Source organism: Bufo bufo, chromosome 1 (genome assembly GCF_905171765.1).
Source record: "Bufo bufo chromosome 1, aBufBuf1.1, whole genome shotgun sequence".
Lineage (NCBI taxonomy): Eukaryota > Metazoa > Chordata > Amphibia > Anura > Bufonidae > Bufo > Bufo bufo.
In genome coordinates this window covers 504,759,230-504,777,869 of record NC_053389.1, presented here as the reverse complement: position 1 = coordinate 504,777,869, position 18,640 = coordinate 504,759,230, and the positions used below count along the sequence as shown (strand labels likewise).

General features: G+C 42.7%; 1 protein-coding gene across 1 annotated transcript in view; it reads left to right on the top strand.

Annotated features, from left to right (window-relative positions):
- The window catches only part of CNTN1 (contactin 1), a 232,856-nt gene that overhangs the window by 130,262 nt on the left and 83,954 nt on the right, over window positions 1–18,640 (top strand). The window contains exons 6-8 of the mRNA XM_040410854.1: window positions 4,941–5,036; window positions 17,120–17,326; window positions 18,085–18,181. Coding sequence (XP_040266788.1) covers window positions 4,941–5,036; window positions 17,120–17,326; window positions 18,085–18,181 — 400 coding nt within the window. The remainder of the gene's footprint in view (window positions 1–4,940; window positions 5,037–17,119; window positions 17,327–18,084; window positions 18,182–18,640) is intronic.

Sequence of the window (18,640 nt, the reverse complement as noted above, 5' to 3'; positions counted from 1 at the left end):
TCCTGCTAGATGTTTTAATTTTTCTCTTTAAAGTAGATGGCCAGATCTTCAGCGCAAAGGTTTGTAATAGGTGCCTGCACTTTTGGACTGAGGAGGGAGTGAGAAGTGTCAAAGAGTTTTTTGATATAGGATAGTGAGAAGATCAGAGTTGTGAAGTAGGTCTGTTTGGCGAGATGGAGGACAGAGTAAAAGTTGTCAGCATAAATTTGTAACGGAGCAAATATTCTGGTGAGTGAGGTTTTTCTCCATAGGTGTTCAGCAGTCCTGGAGCATCTTTGAAGAAAGTGAGTTTGAGGTATAAGCCAGGATTTCTTTTGTCTCTGTTTGGAGGTTCTGAGTGTAGATGCTACTTCATCCAGGTGTTTTTGAGGGTTTAGTAAAATGTTTTGCAGTGAGATGAGGAGAAGGAAGAGATTGGAGACAATGATGACTGTGGAGAGTCTATACATTTATGTGGAACAATGGCATGTACATTTCTGAATGTGGGATAAGTAGAAATGTGCTGAGATGAATGAGGATTTGTGACAGTGAAGGAGAGAAGGTTGTGGCCGGAGAGTGGAAGAGGAGAGTTAGTAAAGTCAGAAACTGAACAGAGCCAGAAGAAGACTAGGTTAAGTGTGTTACCATCTTTATGTGTGAAAGTTGTGAAAGGCCAATAGAGGAGATAGAAGCTGGGAGGCAAATGGGGAGATAGGGCTGTCTATAGGGATGATACGTCTTCACTTATGCAATGTGAGAATGATTCTTTAATTTTTGAAACCAGATATATTAGGGAGAGTAATATGTATCTAGTGTTTTTCATATACGTAGCTTACTTGTAATTCTCTATGTAGGTTCTAACAATATTCAGCTGACAGGAAGACATTTTTGACTCCAAGTTAGTTAGTTAGTTAGGCATGACATACCATATGCAATAATTAAATTAATTTGTATGCAATTTTATGTCAATATGAAAGTGGAGATGTTTTAGGCCAGAGCTAAACAATAGCTTTGTGACAGCGTTCATAGGAGAGCATTGTACATCCCAAAGCAGATGCTAGACCGATGTGCGCTGAAGAGTGAGACTCAATATTGGTATAGTTGTCGTCTCAAATCCATGAAAATCTTATCATATAGTATAGGTCACACATCCAGCTTGTGCCTGTGATCGGATGTCTGAAGTGATCTTTTACCAAATACTTTGCAAAACAGCTAACACATATTTTAATTATATATATACACATACACACCATATTTTTCTGGACTATAAGATGCACTGGACGTTAAGACACACCTAGGATTTGGAGGAGGAAAATAAGAAAAATATTTTTCATCAGACCTCAGATCAGACCCCCAAATCACACCCCCATTCTTCATCATACCCCAGAATCTGACCCCCCCAAGCTCCATCAGCTTTATATCACCCCCCCCCAACCTGCATCAGCCTCCCATCAGCCTCAGACCAGACCCCATCACCCTCAGATCAGACCCCATCAACTTCACATCAGACCCCATCTGCTTCATATGAGACCCTTTCAGCCTCATATCAGTCCCAGAACAGACCCCATCAGCCTCAGATTGGACACCATCAGCCCCAGAACAGACCTCATCAGCCTCAGATCAGACCCACATCAAACATCAGATCAGATATTTAATAAATAACTAAATAAATAAACTTACCTCACTTGCTCCGGAGGGCACTGCCACTCACTGCTCCCTGGTCTTCTTCTGGCTCGCACTGCACTGTGACCTGTCGTTGCACAACGTCAGGTCATAGTGTGTGTCTACCTGCACCTACGTGCACTACATCACCTTCCCGCACCTCCCGCATGCTGATGACCACTTCCATATCGCCACTTTTCCCTGACTTTTGTAGGAAAAAAGTGTGTTTTATAGTCCGAAAAATACAGTATATATTTATAAAGAATTTTTTTAATTTTTGGAGCATTGAGTCAACTGATTTCCACCTAATTAAGCAATGATGTACAGTACAGTGAATTTTGTGTGTAGGAAACAGAAAACACTTGGGCAGAGTGACGGAACAGGTTGGGCTTTAATGTACTAGAAAATGATTGAGACCTTGTGCTGTTATTCCTTGTAATGTTTAAGGAATATGTCAAATACATTGCAGTCTGAAATCATTGGCAGTGCTCCCGGGAGATTGTTGCCATGGAAATGGCACTTTGCTTTGGAATTATAGAACATGCACTGCAAGCCATCGAACAGGAAAGAACCATGAAGTCCAAATCTATTAAAAATGAGTCACAGGCCTGGAGCAAACATTTCCTCATATGTAAGATTTTATTCTTACATATGACCAGATATTTCATGAGCCTCAGTGGCCTCTTCAAACAGCTGATTGGACTCCTGCCAATCTGATATTGCTGACTTATCCTGAGATAACACTTTTAAAGAGTAATCAGTTGGGGATTGACCTCTGCAATATCTGCTGATACCAAGAAGAATGGGCCCTAAGATCCCATTTTTTGCCAAAGAGTGAGATGTGCTTTAGCAGTGGTGCGCCAGAGAGATTAATGGGAATGGAAGGAGCATTTGAGGGTGTCCGGGATGTTATACCTTTAAAAGGAACCTGTGATCAACTTTATTCTGCTGTCACTGAGGGCAGCATAAAGTACTGACAGACAAGCTGCTTTCAGCTGTTTGTCACTTGAGCTAATATTAAGGGGTTGCTGAGAACTTGCTGAATAAGCCGATGATTGGCAGTTCTATCCCTGGTTTTCTCCCTAAGCAAAACTGCCAGTTATTAGTGGGTGGTCGGATAAAGCAGTAGCTTGTACAGATGTGGTTTGGCAGTGTAACTCACCGAGAATTTTCATGGTGGGCCAATTGCCTTTTATATGCAGTAGGCTGATGTTCCTCTTTAACGGGTTTCTGTCACCTGAAAAATGGGTATTAAGCTGGCTGACATTAGCGATGTTCTAATGTCAGCTGAACACAACTATATTAGTGCCATCTCACTGCCTGCCGCCGTTATTGAGAAAAACAAACTTTTATCATATGCTAATTAGCCTCTAGGAGCAAGGGGGTCGGCATTGCCCCTCTCCTAGAGGCTCCGTTCTCCCATCTCTGGCCACGCCCTGCTACACTTGATTGACAGGGCCAGGCAGCCTTGGTCTCCTACCTCCGGCACTGGCTGCAGTGTAAATCTCGTGAGGAAGCTGGCAGCCGGCGAGCGCTCTTCACTCATTGCGCCTGCGCCGTATTCTGAACTGGATGGCGCAGGTGCAGTGAGTGAAGGGCGCTCGCCGGCTGCCAGCTTTCTCACTGCCGCTGCGCCGAATACTGAACGGCGCAAGATTTACACTGCAGACAGGGCCGGAGGTAGGAGACCAAGGCTGCCTGGCCCTGTCAATCTAGTGTAGCAGGACGTGGCCAGAGGTGGGGGAAAGCCCCTAGAGGCTAATTAGCATATTATATAAGTTTGTGTTTCTCAATAATGACAGCAGGCAGTGAGATGGCACTAATATAGTTGTGTTCAGCTGACATTAGCACATCGCTAATGTCAGCCAGCTTAATACCCATTTTTCAGGTGACAGAAACCCTTTAACAAATCACAGGTTTTGGGAGTCCCTGTGATGCTTCTGAGTTTCCTGTCTGACTCCATATTTAGCTATTTCCATATATAGACTTATCCCCAAACACTGTTAGCATTCTGACAATGTATGGTGATACCCCCGTATAGTTAAAATTCATCTCTTAAATTGTTACTACCAGATGTCGAACTAACAAGCTTCTGTATGGGAGACTACAGAGCACACTGTTACTAATGGAAGGAGTTTCCCTAATGCTGGGTTTACACCAGAGCGTACTGAACGTACGCTCTGTATGCGCGATTGTACGGGCGTTTACAATCGCGCATACAGAGACAAGCGAACGCCCAGTGTCGCGCGTTCCCGGAAGTCTATGTACGGGAACGCGCGACACTACGCCCCAAAGAAGCTCCTGAACTTCTTGGGGCGTCGGGCGTTTTACAGCGCGATCGTACGCGCTGTAAAACGCCCAGGTGAGAACCATGCCGATAGGGAAGCATTGGTTTCTCCTTGTTGAGCTACTCCAGTAGTATTCATGTACAATATATTGGTTTCTACAGATACATCTCTATATACCAGGACATTGGGATAACATCAAACGTCTAATTTATTTAATAATCACAAAAAATTTAATTGAGCAAAATAAATTACAATAAACACATACTCTCTCTTTTTCTCTCGCTCTCTGTGTATATATATATATATATATATATATATATATATATACTTTTTGGGGGGTAATTAATAGGGGCTCAGTTACAAATGTCCTAGCTTTGGTCAAGCAGCAATATGTCTAATACAAATCTCTACCAAAATGCGGAGCCCTTACTGTAGGTTTGCCCATTTAAGCAAGTGATGGCATTTTGCTAGAATAAGCATTCACATGCTAAGACCACCGCTAATCATGAAAACAAAGAGGCTGCAACATCTGCTCTGCACACCAGCCTCTACCAGGCACTGGACAGGAAAAGGGCAATACAGACTGATTACAGTGAATGAGTTGCAGCACTTATTGCAGCTCCTTTGTTCTTGTGATTACTGGAGACCCTTGTGGTCATATGCCACCTTCAGCGAGTGGCCTGTTACTTATTCAACAAATTTGGACAAATACATGTAGTGAAAAGAAACTTGCTACGCTCCTTTGTTGTTTTGCATAATGTAAATTATTTCCAATATAGGACTCTTGTGGGGGCAGACAGACTATCCTGAACCCTAGGGCTAACACTAACACTATTTTGGCCCCATTTTTATTTTTTTATTTTACTGATTGTATGTTTAATATTAAGCATTGTTTTGTCTATTTTTTAGAAGATAGGTATTCTTCTATTGACCTAATATTGGAAATTAAAATGGGCAGGTTATTTAAATTAATTTTTTTATTCTTGACTAACATGCATTTTTTACACACAGACCTAGAACCATTTCCTTTAGATGAACGCCCAGCAGTGAAAGTGAAGGAAGGAACTGGAGTACTGCTGATCTGTGACCCACCTCCACACTTCCCAGGTGAGGTTCAATACGGTTAAAAGAATTGCCACCTACCTTTGCTGGAAATTCTCCTTTCCCAAAGCTAACAAGTGCTCGAGGCACTTGAAGGATGCAACTGAGCATCTGCGTCCAACTTAATGAGGTGAATAGAGAAATTAGAAAACGAACAAACAACAGGTGGCGCTATACCGATATATTTTATTGAAAAACTTAGTGACTATACTAAATTTTTAATTACATGCAGTTACAAGAGCACTCAGATCCAGGTGCTGGTTTGAAAACTGCAGAATATTTTCCGTGGGACAACCCCTTTAACATTTTCAAGGACTGTCAAGATGTAATATTTGTCCTATCCCTTTGCCTGCAAAATTATAATTTTCCCAGGCAAATGTGAAACTGAACTATAAGGCATTGTACGAGAGGTACTCGTTATGGAGAGTGCCTAAATGACGTGAGAAGTTTTATAGGCCAGGAATTCTGGGAAGAGGATATGCAAATGAGCTCTTAGCAAGCTCTGTCTCTGATGCCACAAGATGTAAGGTAGCTATCCTATAAGTCAATGTTCTACCTTTTAAATAAGCCTCGAGATGTGACTCGGACTATATGACTATAAGGCAAGGTAGACATTTTTCTGCAATGTGCTCTCTTGTAGTAGAATACAAATGTGTGGATTGTATTACAGTTTTATTTCCCCTAACAATACAGTGGGTACAGAATCAGGATGCAGACAGACAAAAGTTTTTTTGTAAAATGTATTTATACCCATATACAAATCAATTGATACTATAGGATTGTAGGTTGATTTAAATATATTTTGAGTTTTTTAACTTTACTAGCTATTGTACTGTATTCTGTAAATGTACATCCATGTACAGCACCATGAGATGTCTCCCTGGTGCTACCGCTAGCAGGGATAGACGACGGATCCTAAATATAGTTAGGCAAGCAAAGCAGGAAAGGGAAGTGGATGTTATTGTCCATCTTGGGACAAACGATCTGGCTTACAATGAGGTTTCAAAGGTGAAAGAAGCTTTTCATACACTTGGAAAGGATATACGGGAGGTTGCATCAACTGTTTCATTCTCTGCAGTTTTGCCTGTGCATAACCTTCAGCATGACAGGAAGATGCGCATTAAGGAATTCAATGTATGGCTTGGTGAATGGTGTCTGAACCAAGGGTTTGGCTTTGTGTCTCATGATAGCTCTTGTTGGAATGGAAAAGAACTGTACAAGAAAGATGGTTTGCATCTTTCTCTCAAGGGAACGAATGTCCTCGGTGAACAGTTCCAAGTATTTGCTAAGAAGCATTTAAACTAGGAAAGGGGGGCAAAAGAGTGATAATCCAGCAGTCCGACTGCCCCCCGGAACAATGTCAGAAGAGGCCAGTAGCACAAAGGTTAAGAAATGACAAGCTCAGAGTCTTGTCTACAAATGCTCGCAGTCTAGGGAATAAGATCAATGAGCTTGAGGCTATAATGGCATCTGAGAATATAGATGTAGTGGCTGTTACTGAGACGTGGTTCCAGGGGAGTAATCACTGGGATATATCAATACCAGGGTTCTCTCTATACAGGAAAGACAGAGAAGGCAAGAAGGGGGGAGGGGTGGCCCTGTATGTGAAAGATAGCATAAAATCGAATTTGATACAAGTTAGCGAGAACAATTTAGAGTCAGTTTGGTTTACCTTGCAGCTTGATAATCATAAGGTAACTCGTGTAGGTGTTATATATAGACCACCTACCCAAGTCAAAGAATTAGATGATCTACTAGTTGAGGAAATAGCTAAAATGACATTGAAGGGGGAAGTTATCATTATGGGAGACTTCCATCTTCCAGATGTAAACTGGAAAACCAAAATAGCTAGTTCTGCCAAGAGTACAGATATTCTAAATTCCCTACTGGGATTATCTCTACAGCAAGTAGTGGAGGAGCCAACCCGGAAGGAGGCCATTTTAGATTTAGTATTCACAAATGGGAATTTGGTATCTGATATTACTGTAGGGGAAAGCTTGGGATCTAGTGATCACCAGTCAGTGTGGTTTACTATAAGTACAGTGACTGAGTCACACCACACAAAAACAAAAGTTTTAGATTTTAGAAAAACTGACTTTTCTAAAATTAGATTAGTGGTATACGAGTACCTATCAGACTGGAACAGTTTCATTGGAGTCCAGGAGAAATGGGACTACTTAAAAGTGGCACTATTGAAGGCAACAGAAGATTGCATTAGGCTTGTCAGTAAAAGCAAAAAAAGGAAGAGACCACTGTGGTACTCAGCAGAAGTGGCCAAAATCATTAAAAACAAAAAGATAGCATTTAGGAATTATAAAAAAAAACAAAATGAGGATGACAGACAAATTTATAAGATTAGGCAGAGAGAGGCCAAACAAGTTATAAGAGCTTCTAAAGCACAGGCAGAAGAGAAATTAGCTCAGTCAGGGAAAAAAGGCGATAAGGCATTCTTCAGATACATAAATGAAAAAAGGAAACTAAAACAAGGAATTACCAAATTAAAAACTAAAGAAGGAAGGTATATGGAAGAAGATAAAGAACTAGCTGACTGCCTCAATGAATACTTCTGTTCAGTTTTTGCAAAGGAAAATGAAGGAGAAGGACCTCAGTTGGGAAAGAAGTAGGGGTGCACCGAAATGAAAATTCTGGTCCGAAACCGAAAAACTCAGGATGCCCTTGACCGAAAACCGAAACCGAAACTGCCTTTTTGCCCAAATACTTTTAAAATACTTTTTTTTAAATGATTTTATTAATAATTATTTTTCATGAATGAAATTCATCTGTGGGTGGCGCTGTTATGGAGGGGGGGATATGTGCACTGTTATGGGCATAACAGTGCACAGATCCCTTTCCCCATAACAGTGCACAGATCCCTTTCCCCATAACAGTGCACAGATCCCTTTCCCCATAACAGTGCACAGATCCCTTTCCCCATAACAGTGCACAGATCCCTTTCCCCATAACAGTGCACAGATCCCTTTCCCCATAACAGTGCACAGATCCCCCCTCCCCATAGCAGTGCCATAGACCGATCCCTCTACCCATAACAGCCCCGGCCCTGCTGCTCACAGAAGACTAATCACTCACTGCATCTTTATTTTACCTTACAATCGTGACGCTCCAGTAACAACTCTGCAGGCAGAGCGGAGGGCGGCGTAACGTCACTTACTCACGTGACGCACCTGCTCCGCCCACTTTATGAATGAAGAAGGCGGAGCAGGCGCGTCACGTGAGTAAGTGACGTTACGCCGCCCTCCGCTCTGCCTGCAGAGTTGTTACTGGAGCGTCACGATTGTAAGGTAAAATAAAGATGCAGTGACTTAAAGTAAACCGCCCGCCCGGCGCGGGTGACAAATCCCACAAATCCCAAACCCCATATTTTCTGCCGATATGTACCAATATCGGCCGAAATGGATTAGGCCCATTTTCGGCCGATATTTTCGGCCGCCGGAATTTCGGTGCACCCCTAGAAAGAAGACTAATGAATCTTTTGACGCATGTGTCTTTACAGAGGAAGAGGTTCTAAGTCAACTGTCTAAAATTAATACAAATAAGTCACAGGGGCCTGATGGGATACACCCGAAGCTATTAAAAGAGCTCGGCGGTGAACTAGCAAAACCATTAACAGATTTATTTAAACAATCACTGGCAACAGGAGTCGTCCCAGAAGATTGGAAATTAGCAAATGTTGTGCCCATTCACAAGAAAGGTAGTAGGGAGGAATCGGGCAACTATAGGCCAGTAAGCCTGACATCAATAGTGGGGAAATTAATGGAAACCATACTTAAGGAGAGGATTGTGGAACATCTAAAATCCCATGGATTGAAAGATGAAAAACAGCATGGGTTTACTTCAGGGAGATAATGTCAAACTAATCTTATTGATTTTTTTGATTGGGTGACTAAAATAATAGATGGAGGAGGTGCAGTAGACATCGCTTATCTAGACTTTAGTAAGGCTTTTGGTACTGTCCCACATAGAAGGCTTATCAATAAAGTGCAGTCATTGGGCTTGGACTCCCATATTGTTGAATAGATTAGGCAGTGGCTGAGGGACAGACAACAGAGGGTTGTAGTCAATGGAGTATATTCAGACCAAGGTCTTGTTACCAGTGGGGTACCTCAGGGATCTGTTCTGGGACCCATATTGTTTAATATCTTTGTCAGCGAAATTGCAGAAGGCCTCAATGGTAGGGTGTGTCTTTTTGCTGATGACACAAAGATTTGTAACAGGGTTGATGTTCCTGGAGGAATACACCAAATGGAAAAGGACTTAGGAAAACTAGAGGAATGGTCAAAAATCTGGCAACTAAAATTTAATGTTGATAAGTGCAAGATAATGCACCTGGGACGTAAAAACCCAAGAGCAGAATATAAAATCAGTGATACAGTCCTAACCTCAGTATCTGAGGAAAGGGATTTAGGGATCATTATTTCAGAAGACTTAAAGGTAGGCAGACAATGTCACAGAGCAGCAGGAAATGCTAGCAGAATGCTTGGGTGTATAGCAAGAGGAATTACCAGTAGAAAGAGGGAGGTGCTCATGCCGCTCTACAGAGCACTAGTGAGACCTCATTTGGAGTATTGTGCTCAGTACTGGAGACCATATCTCCAGAAGGATATTGATACTTTGGAGAGAGTTCAGAGAAGAGCTACTAAACTGGTACATGGATTGCAGGATAAAACTTACCAGGAAAGATTAAAGGACCTTAGCATGTATAGCTTGGAAGAAAGACGAGACAGAGGGGATATGATAGAAACTTTTAAATACATAAAGGGAATCAACAAGATAAAAGAGTAAAGAATATTTAAAAGAAGAAAAACTGCTACGAGAGGACATAGTTTTAAATTAGAGGGGCAAAGGTTTAAAAGTAATATCAGGAAGTATTACTTTACTGAGAGAGTAGTGGATGCATGGAATAGCCTTCCTGCAGAAGTGGCAGCTGCAAATACAGTGGAGGAGTTTAAGCATGCATGGGATAGGCATAAGGCCATCCTTCATATAAGATAAAGCCAGGGGCTATCCATAGTATTTAGTATATTGGGCAGACTAGATGGGCCAAATGGTTCTTATCTGCCGACACATTCTATGTTTCTATACCACATATGCCACGCACAATATGAACTTAGTCAATGGCCTCAGGACAAAGCGGTGTACAGGTGACTGTAAAGTGGCATATGGGGTCCTTGGGGCTTCATACTACACAGCCACAGGGACACCATGTACAGCCACATGCTCGTTAGGTGCCCTATGCAATGATGCCAATGGGAGAATAACTCCTCAATGATTGTCATGGTACGGTGTGGGAGGGAAATACCACACCAAGCACAAGAGGGAAGAGGGGAACAGGGAATCAGGCCTGAGAACTAGGGAAGGAAGAGGGACACCTCCTAGTGAAACCCTAACCAAAATCCTGACTGACTACCAGTATGAACAGACCCCCAGAGGTACTGTAGGTGTGTTCATACGCAGGAATACCTAGAGTCCTATCTAGCCCTATAGGACCCTGGTGCTAATGGCAGGGATGAGACTACCTGTTTCTCCCAAGGGAAGAACGAAGCTTACTGGTGTACAAGATGGGGTGGGTGGAGACATAATTGTCCAGAGACTAGAGCAGGCCATACTTACCAGTATATAAGAAACATAAAGCTATTAGGTAGGATACGGCACTTCATTGTATCAGTGGGATGTCAGTTGCGTTTCACCCAAGGTTTGCAGAAGAGGAACTGCGTAGAGAAGTGATCAGGCCGTATTTACCAGTATAGATGTGACACAAAGCTATTAGACAATATACAGCACTTCATTTAATCTGCACTGAAACTGAGATTAATAATTTCCTGTTGGTAAGACCTATAACTTAAGTATTTAAAAAAAAAGATTTCTGAGTATATGGCTGTGAACGTTTTTATAGTATTTATGTACGATAAAGATAAGAAGGGTCACCTTCTCTACACTTTATAGATGTGATTGCTAGGGAGAATTTTAGGATAAATGTGGAGAAAAATACTGCAAGAAAAAGTATTCCGGTTTTGATATATGTAATGAAGTTTAGGTTTATGGGGAGGAATTGTGAAATTTTCCTCCTTTTGATCATGGTTTTTAAATTATAGTATTTAATGTAAAGATATAGAATTATTTTTTATAGACAAAAGTAAAAAGTAAATGTTTTTAAAGTGATAAACAAGTCTGAAGAAACATAATGTGTTAAGTCACGTGATTTTTAAGATGTGGTTATAAAACCCGCCCTAATGAACCAAAATTAAAACTCCCCAGACGAAGCAGGAGCAAAACCCGGGTCGGGCAGCATTTTCATTGTATATGCGATGTTGAAAGAGAAAAATCTGTGGGTATAATAAAGTACACCGAATGCTTTTACCTACGGGTCTGCTCTATGTGAGCTTTCCTCTTTGAAGGAGTGCATGAAAGTGGTGGCCGCTGTGCAATCTATATACTGTGGAGGAAATGAATATGCTCGTTGCTGGTCGGTACAGAGATTGAAAAGGTGGTGAGAAAATAAAAAATAAACTGAAGACCAAGTGAAGGAGCCACCTGATAAAAAAGCAGCAGTTTTTGTGCAAGCTTCTACTTAAGGATATAGAGCGGAGCTAAAACTTTATATCCCTTTTATTGATTTGCCCAAGTGCGCCACCCTTCCTTGCTGTCTGCTCCTCCCCTAATCCTCCCAAGGCTTCCTTTCCTCTCCGCTGATGTCTTGGCGATGTAGGGGAAGAAGCTTTGGAAGGTTAGAGGAGTAGCAGACAGCGGGAAAGCATGGCGGGCTTGGACACTTTGAAGAGGAAAGGCCACCCAGCTAGGTACTTGGGAGACATTTTTAATAAATGGAATAAACAACCAGATAACTTAAAGATATGTTTCGTGATGAGCGAACCGGGTTCAGACTGCTCTGTCTGAACCCAGCTCGTTCCTAACATTCATTAATCCATAGCAGTTCCCTACAAGTATAAAATGTATGGTCTTTGATGAGGCTTTGTAGATATGTCCCCCAGTAACGCAAGACTTCCTTAGTCTCATCCATGCGCTGTTACCATTAGTCTTGGTGCATGAGACTAAAGTTATCGGTATTGGCATTTAACCTTGCCGATAATGCATCCAGCGCGCTATCACAGAACATGAGTGTGCTGCTGTCAGCGCGCTCATGTTCCTTCAGCAGCACAGGGGAGGAGTCACTCTCTCCCTCCCCCCTGTGCCGCGCTGCCAATGAGGAGAGACGGGAGGAGGAGGGGGGGTGGGCACACTGCGCCACCAAAGATAATTAACATCTAATACAAATACAGGAGGCGGTGCCCAGCCTATATGACAGGAAACTGTGATCAGCGGCAGTTAACCCCTCAGGTGCCGCACCTGAGGGGTTAACTGCTGCTGCTGATCGCAGCTCCCTGTCAGAGGCAGGGTGCCGGCTATGTGATTCTGCGCCGACACACCGGCATCCTGTATTAAACATTAATTATCATTGGTGGCGCAGTGTGCCCTCCCCAGTATTAAAAAAATTGGTGGCACAGTGCGCCCTACACCCCATCCCCCAGTATTAAAAACATTGGTGGCGCAGTGCGCCCTCCCCTCCACCCCCCAGTATTAAAATCATTGGTGGCGCAGTGCGCCCCGGCCACCCCCAGTATTAAAATCATTGGTGGCGCCCCCCTAACCCCCTCCCTCACCCCCCAGTGTTAAAATCATTGGTGGCAGTGGCCACAGGGTCCCCTCCTCTTCATTGGTGGCAGTGGCAGCTTCTGATTGGAGCCCCAGCAGTGTAATCCTGGGGCTCCGATCGGTTACCATGGCATCCCTGGCAGGGAGGGCAGCAGGGAGAGTGTAAGATTCTATTCACCTTAATAGTTCTCTATTAGGGTGAATAGGACAAGGGATTAAAAGATCCCAGGTTCGAGCCCATAAGGGGGGAAATAGTTCTCAAATAAAAAGTAAAAAAAAAAACACCAAAATATTAAGTATAAATCACCCAATTTTACATATAAAATATAAAAACATATTTTTTTTTTTAAGATTTAAATGCACAGAATATCAGTATTAGTTTTTCGGCTATCGGCCTGAAAGTTCACAGGTTATTGGTATCGGCTCTAAAAAATCAATATCGGTCGATCCCTAGTATTTATTTTAGTGACTTTTACATAACAGAGTCCCTTTGATACAGTGATGTTCATGTGGTCTTAGTGACTCCCGAATGGTTTTTGGATAACTTACCAGTATTAAATAATTCTATTACTTTGGGATCTTTGATTTGGCATTTCTATTATATTTAGTAGGAAAAAATAATAAAAATAGAGTTTAATAGAGTTTAGCCAGTACAAGATAAAAATATATGATTTTTCACTACATTTCATCGCAATTATTTTGTGCCTCTATCTTCATTTACTGTATATCCCTAAAAAGCCTTTACAAGTAAAATGCCCAATTTGATTTTTAAAATATTTGAAATTGAATTGTCTTGCAGTATTTCTTGTCCTTGCACTGCCTTTCGCACAGATAAGGTATATCTATTGAAAGAAGATTACCCACTCACTTCTAGAAGTCTGCAGTATGCCAGTCTTTGAAGATGAAACCTTCGCACTCTTCTTAGGGGTTGGAAATCATAAAGGTTATGTGGAGTTCCAGGCAGTACTGATTTCACAGAAACTAAAATACCTTTCTGCTGTAGCACAAAACATAAGTGTACGCCTGCAGAATTAATACTAAATATCCTTCGTAACTGTAATGTACATTGCGCAAATTTCTAGTGAGTTTTATGCTTTACAATATTCTGTAGGGCCTTGAATCCCTGAGTCAATTTTGTATGTTTGCATAACTTGTATTTGCCATGATTGTGTTATGTTGAAACTCAGACTTTGTATAGTTTGTGGCCGTATTGCATAGCAGTATATACAGGAGATTTTTAGTCTTCCAGATCCAAGATGTGGTTCATGACTCTAGCTCAGTGGAGGATTATAATTGGGGCGTTTGGGTCGGCCTCGCTGGGGGGCCCAACGCCGACCCGATCGCCCACATACTGTGGTGGGGCACAGGAGCACATAGTTCCCTGCCCCGCCGCCTATCACCGCCATAGGCTTCAGGCCTAGTAGGCCTGAGGCCTATGTGGTGGTAAAAGCGCAGCGTGCGTGGTGAAGTCATTGCGCGGAGTGCGTGATGACGTCATCGCGCACCTGTATAGTGTCGCGCGCAGGGCTTTGGTGTACGTTCATCTGCCTTACCATTCCGGACACAGGTAAGTATAGTATTAGCCCTTTTTTTTGTGTGTGTGTGCCAACTTTGGGGGGCAGAGGAGGACATATTACTGCAGGGACAGTTGGGGCAAATGTTTCCATGGGGCCAAATTACTTAATTGGGGGCAGGGTGGGGGCAAATGACTTAATGGATGGCAGTGTGGGGGCAAATAACTTAATGGATGGCAGTGTGTGGGCAAATAACTTAATGAAGGGCAATGTGGGGGCAAATAACTTAATGAAGGGCAGTGTGGGGGCAAATTACTTAATGGAGGGCAGTAAGGGGGCAAATTACTTGATGGGGGCAAATTACTTAATGGGGGCAGTTTGGGGGGTTATTATTTGATGGGGCAGTGTGGGTGGCAAATTACTTAAGGGGGCAAGTTTGGGGGGTTATTACTTGATGGGGGCAGTGTGGGGGGCAAATTACTTTGTGGGGCAAACTACTACATGGGGAACAGTGTGGAGAGAAATTACTATATGGGGCAGTGTGAGGGAAATTATCACATGGGGACAGTGTGGGGGAAATGACTATATGGGGGTAGTGTGGGGGGAATTACTATATGGGGCAGTGTGGGGGAAATTACTATATGGGGACAGTGTGGGGGAAATTACTATATGGGGCCAGTGTGGGGGAAATTACTATATGGGGGCAGTGTGAGGGAAATTACTATATGGGGACAGTGTGGGGAAAATTACTATATGGGCACAGTGTGGGGGAAATTACTATATGGGCACAGTGTGGGGGAAATTACTATATGGGGGCAGTGGAGGAAATTACTATATGGGGCAGTGTGGAGGAAATTACTATATGAGGGCAGTGTGGGGGAAATTACTATATGGGGCAGTGTGGGGGAAATTACTATATGGGGACAATGTGGGGGAAATTACTATATGGGGACAGTGTGGGGGAAATTACTATATGGGGTAGTGTGGGGGAAATTACTATATGGGGGTAGTGTGGGGGAAATTACTATATGGGGCAGTGTGAGGGAAATTACTATATGGGGCAGTGTGGGGGAAATTACTATATGGGGCAGTGTGAGAGAAATTACTATATGGGGCAGTGTGGGGGAAATTTCTATATGGGGAGAGTGGGGGAAATTACTATATGGGGGTAGTGTGGGGGCGTTGCTATGAGAAGACATTATTTTTGGGGACACTATACAGGCATTATTACCTGGAGCAAAATATTGGGTGTTAATATTACTGGGGGCACTCTAGGGAACATTATAACTGCTGTAGACTCTATAGGGACCTTTGGAATAATTTATCAAACTGGTGTAAAGTTGAACTGGCTTAGTAGCCCATAGCAACCAGATTCCACCTTTCATTTTTGACAGCTCCTCTGGCAAATGAAAGGTGGAAACTGATTGGTTGCTATGGGAAGCTAAGCCAGTTGTACTTTACACCAGTTTGATAAATGACCCCAATTATGAGAAATCTAACATGTGTAACAAACTCTGTAGAGACGAGATGAAGAATTTGTCATGGCGGTCTGGGTCAAACGGAGGAGAAGAGGAAAGAGAAGATCTACATGACAGGAGAAGTCACTGAATGTAAGAGGTATGTGGTGCTGTATTCTCCTATATGTGGTGCTGTATTCCCCTATATGTAGAGCTAACTCACTACTGTGACCTGCGTCTCATCTTCTCCTCCAAGTCTTTTTTATTATAATCATATGTATTTAAAATTTGGCAACTGAAATTAATTTGTCACCTGCAGTCCTATGTAACATCCCAGATAACTGATAACTTTCTGTGTGCAGATAATGTACAATAGTAGATGTTCCATGCAGTCCTACGTATGTAACACCCCACATAACACAATAGTTCACTGTGTTATGTGGGGTGTTACATAGGACTACAGGTAGCATCTATGACATCTGTACTCAGATAGTTATAAGATGGTGGGGGTCTGACTCCTGGCACCCCCGACAATCAGCTATTTGAGGAGACCACGATGTTCCAGTGAGAGCAGCAGCCTCTTTTCTCCTTACCAAATGGACAGCGATGTCCATTTGATAGCACTGCGCTTGGTACTGCAGCTCAGCCCCAATCACTCAGATGAGATTGAGCTGCACCTAGACCACGTGACCGATGAATGTGATGTCATAGGGCCTAGGAAGAGACTATGGCGCTCACGAAGCACTGCAGCCTCTTCATTCAGAAAAAAAAACTTAAAATTAAAATGGAGGGAGGTGCCCGAGTTGGGTAGACAGCCCTGGGCCTATTGTGCACTTAATCCGCCCCTGTTCTAGCTGATACAAGGGGTCTCAGTCGCAATCTCCTATCATCTCAGTGCACTCTAAAGAGGAATATTCTTACCTAGACCACATATAGGATATCACTAATTCTCTCTAACCTGCACACTCCTGTAGGCCACTTTAGAGAGCCCTTTTAATGGCTTTTACATGGGTCCGTATGCCTGTACTACAGTCTGTATTCTGGTCAGGATTTTGTATCAGTGTTTGTAATCAAAAGCCAGAACTGGAACCTGCATAGAAAAAGTATAATGTAAAGATGTGTGCCTCTTCTGTAGTCTGGACCCACTTCTGGTTTTGGCTTACAACGACCGACGAAAGCTAGGCACTGAGCAATAGGAGTTGTCACCATTGAAGTCCTTTATTCCCATAACATGGACAAGTCACACATGTCAGACGCAAATTTATCTGAAGAGGGGTCATTTGACATTGATAAAAGATTTCCAGTATGTAGGTTTTCATTGCCAGTTTGGTACTGATGGAGCCTGATTTTTCTACACAAAGTTTCAATGACTCTCTAGGTAATTATTACAGTAGAATATGTTTTATTCTAGAGTAGTATTTTTAACATTTCACATTTCTTTCTTTTCTAGATGATCTTAATTATAGATGGATTATAAACGAATTTCCAAACTTTATCACTATGGATTCACGAAGGTTTATTACTCAGATAAATGGAAATCTGTACATTGCAAAAGTAGAACAAGCTGATCGAGGCAATTACTCGTGTTTTGTATCCAGTCCTTCAATTACAAAAAGTGTATTTAGCAGATATATATCTCTTTTGCCACAACCAGAAGGTATGGATTATCGTTTTTGTTTATTAATTGATACATATGTGGTAAATGGTACATCCACTGTAAAACTGTAATTCCCCTGCAGCATAGATCTGGTCCCGGCAGCCTGACCCTCTTGGTTGGGGGAGCTGCCACACAGAAGAAGTTTGGCCTTGAGAATTGCATTAACTTTGAGTTGTATGAGTTCATATATTGTAACATGCATAAGGCCTCCTGCACACGACCGTAGGTGTCCCCTGCCCGTGCTGCGGACCGCATATGTGGATCCACAATACACGGGCGATGTTCCGTGGGCATTCCACATCTCGGATGTGGACCCATTCACTTCAATGGGTCTGCAAATCCGGAGATACGGAATAGTGCGGAACGGAAGCACGTAACGGAACCCTACGAAAGCACTACGGAGTGCTTCCGTAGTGTTTCGTCCCGTACTTCCGTTCCGCAAAAAGATAGAACATATCCTATCTTTTTGCGGAACAGGCGGATCGTGGACCCATTAAAGTAAATGGGTCCGCGATCCGCTGCAGCTGCCCCATGGTCGGTGTTCGTGCATTGCGGCCTGCAATTTGCAGGCCGCAGCACGGTCACGGGGCGCACACGTTCGTGTGCAGGAGGCCTAATGCGTTATTTTTCTGTCTATCTATCTCAATTACCCTTGAGGAAATAAAGTTAAATATTTTTGATAAACAGTAGCTACAGCAAATATTTTATTGTAATAAATAGCCTTGAATAATTTATATTTTATGGTAATTGTTTTTCAGTTGCAAAGCGCTATGCAGCGGACATTCAAGTTTCATTTCCAAATACCTATGCTTTGAAAGACCAAAATGTGACACTGGAGTGTTATGCTTTGGGAAAGTAAGTGCTGTACTAACAAGTTAACACTAATTTTGCTAAAAAAAACAACTTGTAGTTCAATCGTAGATTTTCCTTTATGACAAAGAAGCCATCTGTTTATAACCCCGCCATATGCACTGCCCAAATGAACAGCTGATCAGCAGTGACCAGAAATCCTAATCAGCAATGACCAAGCAATTGATAAAACCTGTACCCATTTCCTTTTAGAACATTTGTTGCGTGGTTTAGATAAGTGGTTAAGGCTGCCGGGCAGCCTGTATTTGTGGGAAGGGCAGAGGCCACGCCCCCTCTGCCCTTATAACCTCGGCGGGAGTTACAGACGGGACGTGCAGCCAGTTACCTGGATCGTCCAGTCTCGTCTGGTTCCTGCACGTCCCGCGCCTTCAATCCTCGTGTCGGGTAAGTATGGGTCGGCGTCTCCTCGTGTCAGGTAAGATACGTCCGTTGCCGGTTCCGGGT